This window comes from Dama dama, chromosome 15 (assembly GCF_033118175.1).
Source record: "Dama dama isolate Ldn47 chromosome 15, ASM3311817v1, whole genome shotgun sequence".
Taxonomy (NCBI): domain Eukaryota; kingdom Metazoa; phylum Chordata; class Mammalia; order Artiodactyla; family Cervidae; genus Dama; species Dama dama.
The window spans coordinates 33,123,695-33,140,590 of record NC_083695.1 but is presented as its reverse complement, the minus strand read 5'-3'; the positions used below and the strand labels follow the sequence as shown (position 1 = coordinate 33,140,590).

At 36.5% G+C, this 16,896-nt stretch overlaps 1 protein-coding gene across 6 annotated transcripts in view; it reads right to left on the bottom strand.

The window, feature by feature from the left end:
• ADK (adenosine kinase) overlaps positions 1–16,896 on the bottom strand; it is a 553,238-nt gene that overhangs the window by 506,032 nt on the left and 30,310 nt on the right. For all 6 annotated transcript variants that reach the window (XM_061161884.1, XM_061161887.1, XM_061161881.1 and 3 more), the window contains one exon: positions 2,718–2,792. In XM_061161884.1, coding sequence (XP_061017867.1) covers positions 2,718–2,792 — 75 coding nt within the window. The remainder of the gene's footprint in view (positions 1–2,717; positions 2,793–16,896) is intronic.

The following is a 16,896-nucleotide window of genomic DNA, read 5'->3' as shown; positions in this document are numbered from 1 at the left end:
ATTTCCTTTTTATGCATGTTGATATTCAATTGTTCCAGCACTATCTGTTGAAAAGACAATCCTTTCTCCACTGAACTGACTTGCACCTTTGTCAAAAATCAGTCATCCATTTATGTGTGAGGCTATTTCTGGACATTCTACTCTATGCAATCAAACTTCACAGTGATATCACTGCTTGATTATTGTAACTTTAAAATAATTCTTGAAATCAGGCAGTAGCTTTTTTGTAGATTCCATCAGTTATTCTGCATAAATGATCATGCCTTTTGGACATAAAAATAGCTTATTTCTTCCTTCACAAGCTGGATGTCTTTTAACTTCTTCTTGCCTGACTGCTCTGAATAGAATCTCCAGGACCACTGTATACATTCTGAAGTGGTAAGGGCCGAAATTCTTGAATTGTTTCTGATCTTAGGGAAAAGTATAAAGACTTCACCATTAGAAATTATGTTATAAGGCTTTACTCTAACCAAACTTTTATGAGAAATAAGTAATTCTTCTCTTCTATTCTAAGAATCCTATACAAAATTGTATCAGGAATAGATAGTGGTTTTGGCAAATGGTTTTTCTGTCTATTGAGATGATTACATTATTTTTCTTTTTTTACTCTGTTAATACAGTCAAGTACTCTAATTACATTCCAAATGTTAAACCTATCCTACACTCTAAGCACACTATTTCAGTCTGCAAAAAGGAATAAACACAGTGAGACTGTGTAAGTATGGATAAGTGATTTTCAATCTTCACTACCACTTTGTCTTCAAAGCTGGTAATGTAATTATAGATAGCTAACAGAATGAAAATATATCAATCTTAATATTAAAATAAAAATAAAGTTGAACAGAATTTATAAAGCTAAAAGTTAGAGCAGTAGTCAGGAGTTAAAGTAGAAAGTTAACAAAACTTAGAAAGTAGAGAAGTAACAGAGGGAAGAACAGGGGCACTGGTAAATTCACTGTATATAAGGAGAAGTCAAGGGATTCCACTGAAAGTTGATACAAGAAAATTTTTTCATGTATGAATATTATGTCATTAAAAAGTACAAGGTAACCAGAAGAAGTAAAACTATTAATATAATTGTATGCAAGAGTGTTTCTGATTAGCAGAGTGTATTTTAAAATTTGTATCTGAATGTCTTAGGATAAGACACATCCTCCAGCTTGTCCTTGGGTCCCTAACCTATTTCCTACTATATTGTAATAAGCCAGATTCACACAATTATAAATTCTTGCCTGACCCTGTGACACTTGAGTTTATACAGATAAAGAGTTAATCTCCAAGACATTAAAAAACAGAATTTGCTAAAAATTGCTATTCCTCAAAATCAATTGTATTCTACATATTAGGAATGAACAATCCAAAATTTAAATTAAGAAAATGACTCCATTTACAATCCCCAACCAGGAATTGAACCTGTGCCCCCGGAAAAGAAAGCATGGAGTCTTAACTACTGGACCTCCAGGGAAGTCCTAGGATAGCTATAATTTTGAAAAGGGAAAAGACCAAGTTTTGGTGAGGATGTGGCTCTTCAAAGAACTAAACACAGAATTACCATGTGACTTAGCAATTCCACTCCAATATATAAACCCAAAAGAAATGAAAATACATATTCTTGCAAAAACTCGTACACAGATATTCACAGCAGGTTTCTTCATCGCAGTCAAAAGACAAAACAATCTAAGTGTCCATCAGCCAATGACTACATTAACTGATGAATGCATAAACAAACTGTGGTATATACAAACAATGGAATATCATTCTGCCTTAAAACAAATAAAGCACTGACACATGCTACAACATGGAAGAACCTTGAAAAACATGTTAAGTAAAATAAGCCAGACAGAAAAGGCTGCATATTGCACGCTTCCATTTATATGAAATAAAATATCCAGAATAGGCAAATCCATGGAAACAAACTAAACTGGTAGATTGGGGCAAGGTGGGGAGGGCAGGTGGGAATACTGATATAACCACTTATTGGGTTCGGGTTTCTTTTTGACAAGATGCAATGTCCTGGGATTAGATCGTGGTGACAGTTGTACAACACTGCCAATGTCCTAGTAGTCACTGAACTGTACATCTTAAAATAGTTAAAATTATCAATTTAATTTTAAGTAAATTTTGCATCAATAATATTTTTTAAAGTGGTTGTCCCTGGGCATAGAACTTGGGCTGTTTAAGAGGAAGGGGATATTAATTTTTCATCATTAAGTCTTTTTTAGTACTTAACTTTTCCCTTGTACCAAATGACCACAGATAAATAAACATAAAATGATTTCTCAGCTAAACTAACAATATCAAAAGTTACTATTGGGGGAAATAGGGAAGATTCATAGGGTGTGAATTATGTCCTACATATTCTTGTTCTCTCTAATCCTATTCCTTCTCCCATATGGTATGGTACCCATTACTGATTTAGTTCATTGACAGTTAATTTTAAAATGTGGAAATTAAATCATTAAGTAAATCACATACTTCTTCCTTGCAAAGAATAACAGAATCACCTTCAAGTGAAAGTAGCAATAGGAATGAACAAAAGTACCAAAGTTTTCCCAGGGAAAACTGTGGTCAATTACTCAGTAATAATGATATTCCACTTGCCATTATCAGGATTAAATTTCCTGAATTTTCCTCCAACTGAAGATGTTAAACAGCGAATTCAACTCTAACATTTTCAGTTTGTTTCACATAGTAAATATGAAGAACTCAATACTTACTTATCAAGGAAATCCTTATCCACTACAGCAGTGATGTCAAGAAGAGGATTTCCCATTCCAAAGAGAATATTTTCACTAAAAAAAAAAAAGCACAAACAAAATACAAGCACAAGTTAGAAATACCTCTGAAAGTAAGGTGACATATAAAATGCACACAAATATAAAAACATCTTCACTTTCCCCTGAAAATAAATCTAACATACTAGATTATTAAACTTTTGATTTGCCTATTATATACATGCAGGACAAACTTTAGAGGTAGCACAAAGCCATTCAGAAAGGAGAATGACTTTTAAATTGGACGAAATAAACATAACAAAAAAAGAAACTAGATCATGTGATTTTTTTTCCACAATATTTAATAGCTCATTAAATTCAATGTTCTTTTTTTCAAGGTTTAATAAAGTTTTATATATTCAACAAACATGATAAATACTTAACTCTATCTAGAGAGTAAAATACTGAACTAATGAAAGTTTATTATAGAGCATATAGCAAGTCCTGGAAAAAGTCAAGCAACAGCCTTACCCTTGAAAAACTGAATGCCTGGGGTGGGACCTTTACAGTGGGTATCATAGATAGTGTAATTTTCAATTACATTTAATGGACTTTGAGGGAGTCTGTTTTCCATAGTACTACAGAATCACTCGAAACTAAGGGAAAGCTAGAACCCTGAGAACCACAAGCAATACCACTGACAGCAAGAAATGGACTAGAGGCATAGCTGGGTCAGCCTTGACGAGGGGCATTCTTCTAGTTAATGGTAATAAAATTCGCCCCTGCATAATTTCCCACTGGTATCTAGTTTGCTCAAGCTCTTTCCCAGTTGCTTCCAAACCAGTTACCATCCTCACCACTTGGAGATTATCATTAATACCAATAGGACTGATACACCAAAGTTTCTTCAGGAGAACAAAGTACAGCCTACACTTACAGTCTAAAATGATTGAGAAGACTGAATTAAAATCACAGATAGGGCAACTATGGTTGAATATGCAGTAAGGGGAAATTTGTCCCTTTTTCTATTTAAAGAAAGCTGATGAGGGAGGGATAAAAGACAATGTATTTATTTATTCACATTGGCATTTATAATCAAAATAAAAGTCTAATGAAGAAAGTAAGTGCTTAGAAAATGAAGGACCAACAGGCAGACACAGTAAAATGTGACCATCATTTCATTAGGAACTTCTCTGCCTAATTTGTGTATTATTAGGCAAACAATAAAAACTCCTCAGTTCACTTCAGTTCAGTCATGTCCGACCCTTTGTGACCCACAGACTGCAGAACGCCAGGCCTCCCTGTCCATTACCAACTCCCAGAGTTTACTCAGACTCACGTCCATTGAGTCAGTGATGCCATCCAACCATCTCATCCTCTGTCATCCCCTTCACCTCCCGCCTTCAATCTTTCCCAGCATCAGGGTCTTTTCCAATGAGTCAGTTCTTCGCATCAGATGGCCAAAGTACTGGAGTTTGAGCTTCAGCATCAGTCCTTCCAGTGAATATTCAGGACTGATTTCCTTGAGGGTGGACTGGTTGATCTCCTTGCTGTCCAAGGGATTCTCAAGAGTCTTCTCCAACACCGCAGTTCAAAAGCATCAATTCTTCGGCACTCAGCTTTCTTTATAGTCCAACTCTCACACCCATACATGGCTACTGGAAAAGACATAACTTTGACTAGACGGACTTTTGCTGGCAAAGTAATGTCTCTGCTTTTTAATATGCTATCTAGGTTGGTCAAAACTTTCTTCCAAGGAGCAAGCATCTTTTAATTTCATGGCTGCAGTCACCATCTGCAGTGATTTTGGAGCCCCCAAAAATAAAGTCTGTCACTGTTTCCATTGTTTCCCCATCTATTTGCCATGAAGTGATGGAACTAGATGCCATGATCTTAGTTTTCTGAATGTTGAGCTTTAAGCCAACTTTTTCACTCTCCTTTCACTTTCATCAAGAGGCTCTTTAGTTCTTCTTCACTTTCTGCCATAAGGGTGGTGTCATCTGCATATCTGAGGTTATTGATAATTCTGGCAATCTTCATTCCAGCTTGTGCTTCCTCCAGTCCAGCATTTCTCATGATGTACTCTGCATATAAGTTAAATAAGCAGGGTGACAATATACAGCCTTGATGTACTCCTTTTCCTATTTGGAACCAGTCTGTTGTTCTATGTCCATTTCTAACTGTTGTTTCTTGACCTGCATACAGATTTCTCAGGAGGCAGGTCAGGTGGTCTGGTATTCCCATCTCTTGAAGAATTTTCCAGTTTGTTGTGATCCACACAATCAAAGGCTTTGGCATAGTCAATAAAGCAGAAATAGATGATTTTCTGGAACCCTCTTTTTTTTTTGATGATCCAACGGACGTTGGCAATTTGATTTCTGGTTCCTCTGCCTTTTCTACATCCAGCTTGAACATCTGGAACCTCATAGTTCACATACTGTTGAAGCCTGGCTTGGAGAATTTTGAGCATTACTTTGCTAGCATGTGAGATGAGTGCAATTGTGCGGTAGTTTGAGCGTTCTTTGGCATTGCCTTTCTTTGGGATTGGAATGAAAACTGACCTTTTCCAGTCCTGTGGCCACTGCTGAGTTTTCCAGATTTGCTGGCATATAGAGTGCAGCACTTTCACAGCATCATCTTTCAGGATTTGAAATAGCTCAACTGGAATTCCATCACCCCCACTAGCTTTGTTCGTAGTAATGCTTCCTAAGGCCCATTTGACTTTGCATTCCAGGATGTCTGGCTCTAGGTGAGTGATCACACCATCGTGATTATCTGAGTAGTGAAGATCATTTTTGTATAGTTCTTCTGTGTATTCTTGCCACCTCTTCTTAATATCTTCTGCTTCTGTTAGGCCCACGCCATTTCTGTCCTTTATTGTGCCCATCTTTGCATGAAAATTTCCCTTGGTATCTCTAATTTCCTTGAAGCAATCTCTTATTTATTTAAAACAAAACAAAACAAAAGCACAGGGGAAATATTATTGAGCAGCTTGGCTGTTTCTCTTTATTCACACTTTCTAAGTGTTTAATTCAGTATAGCCAGTAATGTAACCACCACCTAAATCAAAACACAAAACATTTCCATCATCACAAAAAAATATCCTCCCGTCCCCATGTCAGTCTCTCCACCCCCAACTGGTCCCCTCCTGGTTTTAAGAAATATAACAGTGATACTTCTTTTTAAGAATTCAGACCTTTGCATATCTCCTGCACTCTCAAAATAGTTTATTACACCCTACTCGAAAATTTAGTAGAAATAATATTATCAAATGAATGCAACCTCTCTAGGCCCATGGCTTCTACAGTCAAAGAATTATGGTGGGAAATGAGAACAATGAATCACAATAACCATGTTTAAACTCATTTCTAAATCTATTTCTCCAATAAAACCTTTGCTTATGAACATAAATGGACAAGAATATATGAAATGTTGATCCAGAGCTCCCTGTGTAAAGGACAAAAGAGGAAGAACTTAAATACCAATTACTGTTCCTTACTGCAAGAATTATATAGCATAGGCTTTGATGAGAGATGCTGTCAAGCTGGCCTGGTTGGAACCCATTGCAGCAACCATGGCTAATATAAGAGGTAAGAGACAATAGAATTTAAAACAACGCATAAAAGGTATCTTCATACAATAAGTTAAGTAAAATCTATACAATTATTTCCAAAAGCAAATGAGTTTAAACTACTCACATCATTTTCCTCTCCATCACTGTATATAATTAAGAAGCTATTAAATAACTTCATTCTAATATGACATATTAACTCTGTTAAAAACACTAATGCTTTAAAACGGCCTATTTCCTAAATACACACTAGTGTCCAGGCCAGTAAATTCTGTACCACTCTTCTCAAATAATGAAAATACTATTTAAGTAAGCATTTATTTTGATCTTTTCCTATTAGATGTTAACAAGATGAGGCTGGTCTATGGCCAAAAACTATCTGACTCATACTAGGACTATTATTTTGTTAGCAATATAAGTGTTAGCAATGTCTTTTTCCTGGAATGGATGCTAGGATGAAAGAATTCTGAATGATTAGTTTTCTTGGTTTTTTTTTTTTTTTTAGTCAGCAATTTTACATGTCTCATAATTCACACTCCATCCAACATAAACCCATAATTATTATTTTGTTAGACAACCTACAAGTTTCATGCACTGACACAGATATTAGAGTAAAAGATACTCATAAAACTTTGTCTACTCTATTGATATATTATTGTTGATTAGCTCTCTGGTCAGCAAAAATATTTAGTTACACTATGCCACCAGAATACTAATGATGAACATCCTAAACTATTATAGCCATCATCCTCTCTTTAAATTCAGAAGCCTCATCTTCATAGGTGATTGTTCTCTCTCCATCAATAAGCACTATTCTTAGTAGTAACTGCACCGTCTTAGCTTTCTCCAACAGTTTATCTGCCAGGAACCCCCACAACATTCCACTGGCACTGCCTTTAACGAGGTCCTCTAGGCCCTCTAGACCCTGCCTAAATTTCTACACTGCTGCTATTTTTTTAGCCACAATAAATCTGATATAATATGACCAGAACTATATTATTTAAACAAATCTAACTGATCTTGGAGAGGCAGCAGTGAGTAGTAGCAAGAAGTGAGATCTTAGTTCCCTGACCAGGAATTGAACCTGTATACCCTGGATGAAAACCAGGAATCCTAGCCACCAGATCAGCAAGGGATAGAGGTTAGAAGCAAATTTTCCCTGGCTCTTGCCCCCACTGAGAAATTCATTTCTCATGGAGTCTAAAACTGTAAAAGCAGGTACAAAGTTTATTATTAGAGACACAGCACCACCACAAGTGGGAGAGCACACAGAGAAACAGCTAAGACAGGCGCGAGGCAGAAAAACACACCCAAAGAGAAAGGGTGTGGGCGTCCCCCCGAAAGAGGACAAGGGCAGTAAAGAGGTGGTTAAGTCATTTATACAGGGCAGTTCTTCTGGGTATTTGTTTACCTTTGGCCAATTACATGGTTTCTTTTTCCACACCTGACTTACCCTAGGACCCTCCCCAACATGCACGTGCAATTCTTTTTCAAAATATATTCCAGCCCAGAGGTCTGTAGGGTGGCCTTGGCATCACATATGATGGAGTGACAAACTCCTCCTTCTGACCCCCAAAGGAGCCTTTCTGTGGGTGTGCAATGTATCCCTTGCCTCAAGGATGGGAAATATACGATCTCTTGATCTTTTACACAAACAGGGTTTAGCCCCTTTCTGACTGTTGTTATCTTAAACTGTCCTCGGGAGACAAAGCCTGGCTATTTACTCTATTTCTGTTGGTATTTCTATTTTGAAGTGCAAACAGGAGACTGGTTGTAAATATCTAAACTGGAGCCCACCAATCTCCTGTCTCAAGAAATGCAAACAGGAGGCTAATTGTAAAGGTCTGAACTGGAGCTCATCTTTTTTTGCCCCAAGAAATGTACACAGGAGGCCAGTTTAAATGCCTAACCTGGAGCCCATCTTATAATAATAGTTTTACTGGTAATAGTAAAAAAAATTGGAAGCAACCCAAATGTCCTTCAACAGGTAACTAGGTAAACAAACTGTGGTACACCCATACAGTGGACTAATATTCAGCATTAAAAAGAAATGAACTATGATACAACTTGGATGGATTTCAAACACACTGTTGTGACTGACCATTTAGGGATAACACAAAGGAGTTTCTTTTTGTGACAGAACAGTTTAGTACCCTTACTGTGTTAATATGGAATCTGTACATGATAAAATTTCACGGAACCATACACCGCCACCACGCCAGTAAAACACAGTGTAAGCAAAGACTAGTGATATTCTAAAAACATTCATAGTCAATTCATAGTCAACTTAATAGTACTATGCGTGCCAAGCCACTTCAGTTGTGTCTGACTCTTTGTGACCCCATGAACTGTAGCCTGCCAAGCTCCTCTGTCCGTGGGATTCGCCAGGCAAGAATACTGGAGTAGGTTGCCATTGCCTCCTCCAGTGGATCTGCCCAACCCAGGGAACAAACCCACATCTTTATCTCCTAAAACTGGGAAATGGGTTCTTTACCACTAGCGCCACCTGGGAAAGTACTATACCAATATTAATTTCCTGGTTTAGGTAATACACTATGGTTATTTAAGATTTATTACTGGCAGAAGTTGGGTGAAGGGTGCATAGGAACTCTCTGTACTCTTTTTGCAACTTCCTGTGAGTCAAAAAAGAAAAAAAGAAAATCGTAAAGTATACTTTCAAAAGAAAGAGAAAGAATATATTAAAATGTTTAAAAAACAATTAGGGTGACATCATCAGGAATGATAGAATAAGGGCCTCCAAAAATCCTCTCTTCCATAAAAGCAACAAGAACAGTAGCAAAAAAAAAAAAAAAAAAGTCAAAATCAACACTTCCAGAACTCCAAAGGCTTGCAACATCTGAGGAACACTTTTCAAAGGGAAAAAAAAGGCTGAATCTCTGCAAAAACAGCAAGCTTTGTGGCATTCTAACTTCCCGAATTCCCATCCCCCTCCCTAGCTCCATGGCAGCCTTAAAAGCAACAGCCCCAAAAACACAGTGAAAAGCAAGAGCCTATCAGCCACTGGAGGAGTTGGAACAGAACTGGAGCTCTTTCAAAGCCGCATTTTCAGACACTGTTATTATCTGAGCTTTTGAGTAATCGGCAGTTACCCAAAAAACCCCCACTCCTAACACTTCTCATTATTTGACCTGACTCACAGTTTCCCCAGTGCTCACAGCCTTTTCCCCAGGAACATTTGTCAAAAACAATCATCTGCAATTGTTTAACACTCCAGCCATCTGAAGCAGTTGGGAGCAAACCAAAAAGCTTAAAAGGAAAAGTGTGGGCATGAGATGTCCATGAGGGGGTTTGAAAAGTTCTGAATACTCCTGAGAATCTAGGAGACCATGTATATGTGCCCTGGCCTGTGTGCATGTTCAAGAAAGACTTGAAAAGGCATTAGGCAACCATCTCTGAGCATGAGGCTCTGCACAAGCAGGAAATAAAGGCTATGGCAGCACTGTAAGTCTGGCTGAGCATTGAAGTTACACCTTATCAAGTACAGCCAGCCTCTCAGCAAAGATTGGGTGACAATAACAAGTATTGGAAAGAACATAGAAAAAATAAAAATTAAAAAAAAATAATAAAATGGTAGATTTTACGGCATGTGAATTATATATCACAGTAGTCATGTATGGATGCAAGAGCTGTATCATAAATAAAGCTGAGTGCCGAAGAATTGATGCTTTTGAACCGTGGTGTTGGAGAAGACTCTGCAGAGTCCCTTGGACTGCAAGGAGATCAAACCAGTCAATCCTAAAGGAAATCAGTCCTGAATATTCACTGGAAGGACTGATGCTGAAGCTGAAGCTCCAATTCTTCAGCCACTTCATGAGAAGAACTGACTCACTGGAAAAAGACCCTGATGAAGAGAAAGATTGAAGGCAAGTGGAAAAGGGGAGGACAGAGTATGAGATGGTTGGATTGCATCATCAACTCAATGGACATGAGTTTGAGCAGGCTCTGGGAGTTGGTGATGGACAGGGAAGCCTGGCGTGCTGCAATCCACAGGGCTGCAAAGAGTTGGATACAACTGAGCAACTGAACTGAAATGAATAATGCAGTAAATAAAACAAGCAAACTAATTGGCATTTATAGAACAATACATCCCAACAACTGCAATATTCATTTACTGAATAAATGATGTACAGAACAACTACACTGAAAATCTCAAAATATTGCTGAGTGAAATTAAAGACTTTAAAAACACATGTAACATTCAGCAAATCAGGCTACAGGTAAGACCATAAAAATCTCAGTAGATATCAAAGGACTGAAACTTAACAATGTATTTTTTCTCTATACACAAAAGGGGGCTTCCCAGGTAGCTCAGTGGTAAAGAATCCACCTGCCAATGCAGGAGCCACAGGAGACATGGGTTGGATCCCTGGGTTGGGAAGATCCCCTGGCCGAGGAAATGGCAACCCTCTCAGTATTCTACCTGGGATAATCCCATGGACAGAAGAGCCTGGTGAGGTCACAAAGAGTCAGACTCAACTAAGCACGCATGCCCACATATATAAAATACAGACATGTGCTTATAAAGTATAAACAATATATTTTCTGTATCATAGAATTAAATAGAAAAACAATTTTTAAAAATAACCGTTAAAACCCCCAAATATTTAGAAATTAGACAATAAACTTTTAAATGACCTTGTGAATAAAATCTGTAGATGAAAGAAATCACAACAGAAATTAGAAAATTATTTGAACTGATCACACATGTCAAAATTTGTATGTTGCAGTTAAAGAAGTACTGAGAGGGAAACATTTTATATATGAAATGCACATATTAGAAAACAAGAAATGTTTAAAATGAATGGTCTGAATTTCTAACTCAAAAGAAGACAGAAAAGGAGTAAATTAAGTCCAAAAGAGTAGAAGCAAGAAAATAAAAATATGACAGCAAAAAATAAACAAAATAAAAAATGTAATACCAAAACAGAAGTTCAACAAAACCCAAATCTCGGGTTTTGAAAAGATTAATACAATTGGTAAACCCCTAATAAGACTGAGCCCAAAAAGTTAAAAAAAAAAAAAAAAAGAGGAGGAAGTGGTGGAGTACCAATATCAGGAATGAAAAAGGGGGCATAAAAAAAAAAGGGGGGACATAAAACAGTTCCCACAAGCAGTAACAGAATACTATGAGTAACTCTATAACAATCCAGCAATTTAGAACAAATTTCTTTAAAAATTCAAAACTGACACAGGAAAAAATGGTAAATCTGAATAACCATTTATCATTTCTCTAAATATTCTAAGCCCAGATGGCTTTACTGCTGAAAGCTACCAAAAATTTAAAGAAACAATACCAATCTTACAAAGCTACAATAATTAAGTCAATGTAGCATTGGAATAACACTACACAAACAGATCAACAGATCAGAATAGAGAGTCAGGGAAAAGTTTTATACCTATTGAATCTATTGACTGAGAATCCTTTTAAGGAAACCTTTACACTGTAGCAAAAAAAATTAGCTTAAAATGGATCACAGACCTAAATGTGAAGGCTAAAACTATAAGGCTTCTAGAAGAAAACATAAGGGAATAGTTCATAACTTTGAGATAGAAAAGGAAAGATCTCTAAGAACCTAAAAGGTAATAAACATAAAATAAAATGAATCAAATCAATGAATTCAATATCAAATTTTAAAACTTCTGCACCCAAAAGACACTGCTACAAAAAATGGACATGGCTCAGAGAGAAAATATTTGCTAAACATGAAGGTATATATGCTTGTGTGTAAAATCTGACAAATAACTTCTATCTAAAATACCAAAAGAATGAACAAACCAGCAACAAAAAAAAGACAACCTATACTTACAAATATGGGTAAAAGACCTGAACTGACAGTTCAAAAGAAAAGATAAGCAAATGGCCTATAATCACATTATTAGCCATCAGTGAACTATAACTACAATGAAATATAATTATATACCCACCAGAATGGCTAAAATCAAAAGTGCCAAACATTTTGGTATTTGGAAAGGATGGAAAAGGAGAAAAGGATGGAAAAGGAGTAAGTGACATCAAAAATGTCAAGAATGTGGAATAATTGGAACTCTTATAATACTGAATGTTGAATGTATTCCATTTTCTATTTTGGAAAACAGTGGTGGTTTCTGAAGTTAAACACACATCTACCCTAGAACACAGCAATTCCACACCTCGACATTTACCCACGTCCACACAAAGGTTTATACAAGAAGGTTCTTGAAGCTTAACTTAGGGTAACCAAACCCTGGAAACAAGCCAAAGTCCATCAGCAGAACTGTTATAATATTCATATCATAGAATCTTAGCAGTGAAAAGAAACAAACTACTAAAACACACATCAAAACGGATGAATCTCAAAACTTACTGAACAAAAGTAATCAGACACAAACAGTACTTATTGTATGATTTTATTTATATGAAGCTTTAGAATACACAAAACTACTCTCTACTAATAGAAGCCAGAAAATGATTGCCTGGATGGGGCAGGAGAAAGAGATTGATTGAAAAGAGGCAAGAAAAAACTTTCTGGGAGATGAACATGTTTTCTTAAGTTGATCTGGGTGGTGTTTTACAAATACTTTTTTTTCCCAAAAAAAATTCAGTGAACTTAGCATCTGTGATTTTACTATATATGAATTACATTGTTGGCATTTTTTAAAACATACACAAACTAGGAAAATTGTTGTTTCCCTTAGGCTATGGAAGCCAGTCTTTTCATTTAAGCCTGTCCATACTGGCATGCTGTCTTGCATACTCAAGGAAAAAAATCTCTTCCCTCTGCCCAGCATCATCTATTTTTTTCTTCCCCTTCACCCCTAAATCCTCAACCATACATGTATCTCTAAGTATTATTTCCCTACTCCCCATGACAGCTAACACTTCTAAAAGACTGTGCTATTAAATAGCACGGTTCCCTAAAGTAGATAAAATTATTCATTTTAAATTCAATTTTCAGAAGCACATGCATGAGATACTAATGACTAACACTCACATAGCAATTTGAAACTTACAAAGCATTTTTATGTATGTTACTGCCTTTAAATCCTCACAAAAACCCTATAGGATAGGTTTTGCTATTATCTGTGTTTACAGAAGTCTGGCAGGGCTACAGTCCATGGGGTCGCCAGTCAGATATGACTTAGCAACTAAACCACCACCACTGTTAAAAAGAATAAGAGGCTCAGCAAAGTTTTATAACCTGTCAAAGGTCATACAACAAATAAATGATACCTAACTTCAAATCACATGCTTTCTTGTTTAATATGCTACTCTGAGAAAATAAGAATTCTGTTAACAAAAATGCCTCACTGATGAAAAATATCCAAATCTAGCCAAAATAAGCTAATATTCCATTATCTTATGGTCTTAGATTTCAACAACCTAAATCTACTACCACAAAATCACTATAGTGTGTAAGTAGGTGACCAGATAACTTATTATCCAAGTGGGACACTTTTAAGAATAAAGAAAGAGCTATTAATAATTATGCCAAGATAACAGGCATGATCCAGGACTGTCCTGGGCAAACTGGGACATATGGTCATTCTATTTATAAACTAGCTATGCTATGTGAAATTAAGAATTCAGACTTACATTTTATTACAATATTTTTTAAAGTACAATTTTAAAATCAAGTAGAACAGGTAAATAGTCATGAGTATTAACCAATGTTACAAGAAAGGGTTAACATTTCAAACTGTCTAGACAATCATTTTGGTTCCATTTCATCTTTGACAGTTCTGCTTAATGTAGCAATACTGTGGCTGGAAAGATCTGGAGTTAGAAAACCTTGTATGCCTTTTCAAACAAAGATGACCTATTTATAAATATGAGTATTAACAGCTGACAACATTGCAGTTCTCCAAGGAAAAGATTCCTGCTTTAGTTCTTCAAAATATTTCATAGATGAAACAATTTCATTTTATTTTAAAAAGCTCATTAGCTTCACTAGGAAGCCTCATGGCATAAAAAAGTTTGTGTAGTAATATAAAATTTATAATTCTTATAAAAGACACAAGCCCTGACATGAGTTTGAAAAACTGCTTAAATATTCTAAAGAAACCAATTCAACAAAGTAACACACTTCAATCTCAGCCAGAATTTAGTCTCCATATGAATGTTCTCCATCTGAGTGGCCTGGCAGATCCTACTAGATGTACCTCAAGGTCTTGAGTGTTACGAGAAAAATACCCCAGGACTCCACCCACAGCCCACATAAATTTTCCAATGTAGGCTTAACCCACAGAAGTGGTTACAGAATTACCATGTAGGTCACAGTCATGTCTAGTCCCAGAATAGTCTTAAACCAAACCTGACCTGTCTGGGCAGGCCAAAGAATAGGGTTCCTCAGCTCTACAGCAAACTCTCCCTGACTCCCTACCTCATTTTCCCAGTCTTCCATGGCACAAACTCAAGCTGTAAGCAATTTTCAAAACCAGACTAGACATTCATGTTGGGAAAACAAGGCAATATTCATAGGAGTATTTTGAAGTACCATTGGTTTAGTACTTTTATAAAAAGTGTATAAAGTAGAAGTCAGGAGACCTAAATTCCCTCTTTAGTTCTATTGCTGTCAAACTAGGGCATAGCTCTTCATTTGGGCCTGAAGGTCCAGTATCAAGAAAGAAAGAGAGTAAAGTGATCTCTAAGATTCTCTTATACTCCTAACATTCTACATTTTCCTATGTGTACTGAATTTTAACCCAAGCATCAACTTTCCTGTTAGGCCAATTAAAAATGACAAAAGCATCAGTTTATCAAATATGTTCCATCATTTCTCAGATGAAGACCAGCTGGAATCTGATATATTGGGATGGCCAAAAAGTTTGTTTGGGGTTTTCGTTAGCCATCACACAGGAAACACCAAATGAACTTTTTGGCCAACCCAATACATACTCTGATAATTGGTTTAAGAGGCTGCAAACTTAGACTCTTCATTAGTAATGGTGTAGCAGAGTAGAACATAAACAATAAAAGTCAGAGTCAAATTCTCCACCCAAACTTATTCAAAGATCATAAGCTTTTTTTTAAATTCTTTTTATGTAACTAGTTATTTAGGAATTCATAACAGTTGGATGCTGCACTGGAAAGGGCACTGAATCAGGTATCTAGAGATCTGGGATCTAGTTCAAGACATGCAACTACTTGTTATGAACCTGAACAAATCACAGTTATCTCTTGCCTTCAGTTTCTTCGACTGTAAAATGAGGGAATTAGGTAAGTTCGCTTCCTATTTAAAAATCTAAGATTTAAACATTTATTTTCAGATGACATCATTCTCTAAGGAGACCAAATTGCATTCAACAAGTTAATATTCCATTTACAAAATGCCGTAAAATATAAAAAAGTTTCATATCTACCCAAGAACACTGCGGAATACATATCTGTATTACCATCACAACAGACCGCATGGTGTAATGAGTAACACTCTGGTCTCTGAATCCAGCAATCCGAGTTCAAATCTCAGTGGAATCAGAGATCTGTTTGAGGGCTTCCCCAATTACTCAGCTAAAGAATTTGCCTGCAGTGCAGATGTCAAGATGTGGGTTCAATCCCTGGGTGGGGAAGATCCCCTAGAGGCGGAAACGGCAACCCACTCCAGTATTCTTGCCCAGAAAATCTCATGGACAGAGAGCCTGGTGAGCTCAAAGAATCACAAAAGGTCACAAAGAGTTGGACACGTCTGAGTGACTAAGCATGAGCACACATTACCTTCACTGAGTATTTCATAAAACAAATGTTCAGAGAAAAAAAGAAAAAGATCACTAAATCAGAAAAATACTGTCAATTAGAACCCAGGTATATTGACCACTGGCCCTCACTGGTCTCCATTTCTATATTCTGTCATAGTCTACGTAAAGAGTCACATATTACTATATTTACCAGCAATTATTTTAAGTGTGGTGTAAAAAACAGCATTAGACATGATGTCAGCTTGGTGACCTTGATCATTCTCCTCGTCAGTAAAAGCAAGTCAGCAGTACCCATCCTCTGGGCTACTATCAAACTGAGTACAAAATGGGAACGCGCGTAACATCATAAATGTGAAAATTAATAAACATGAATGTGAAAATATAAAAGTGAAAGGTATCATAAAATTGCATTAAATGTTGTCTTCTTTGGGAACCAACTGGTATCTGTAGGATTACCAACCCATTTAAAACTGTCACCACATATACAAAGTTCCTTCAACTTAAGCAGTCCCCATGCCTACTCTTAAACCTAAGTTATTAAGTTCTTTGGAGGACTATGGGAAAGCAAGAAAGTTACTACAGTTGTCCGTCACAATACTTAACAATTTTTGTTCCCAGAAGCAGTTTTTTTCTTTATTTTATATATTGTAATTTTGTAGTTTTTTAGGCTGTGCCATGTGGATGCAGTACCTTAGTTCCTCAGTTCAAATCCATGCCCCCTGCACTGGGAACACAGAATCTTAACCAATGGACTGCCAGAAAGTTCTAGAAACAGTCTTTTTGGGAAATTTAAGTAGTATGTTGTTTTTATAAAGGTATCTTGCAGAGCACTAGATTATGGATATCTGGATTCAGTTCCTAACTCTGCCACTAACTGATTTTACTCAAGGCACCCAACTTTTCTTAGCCTCAGGTATA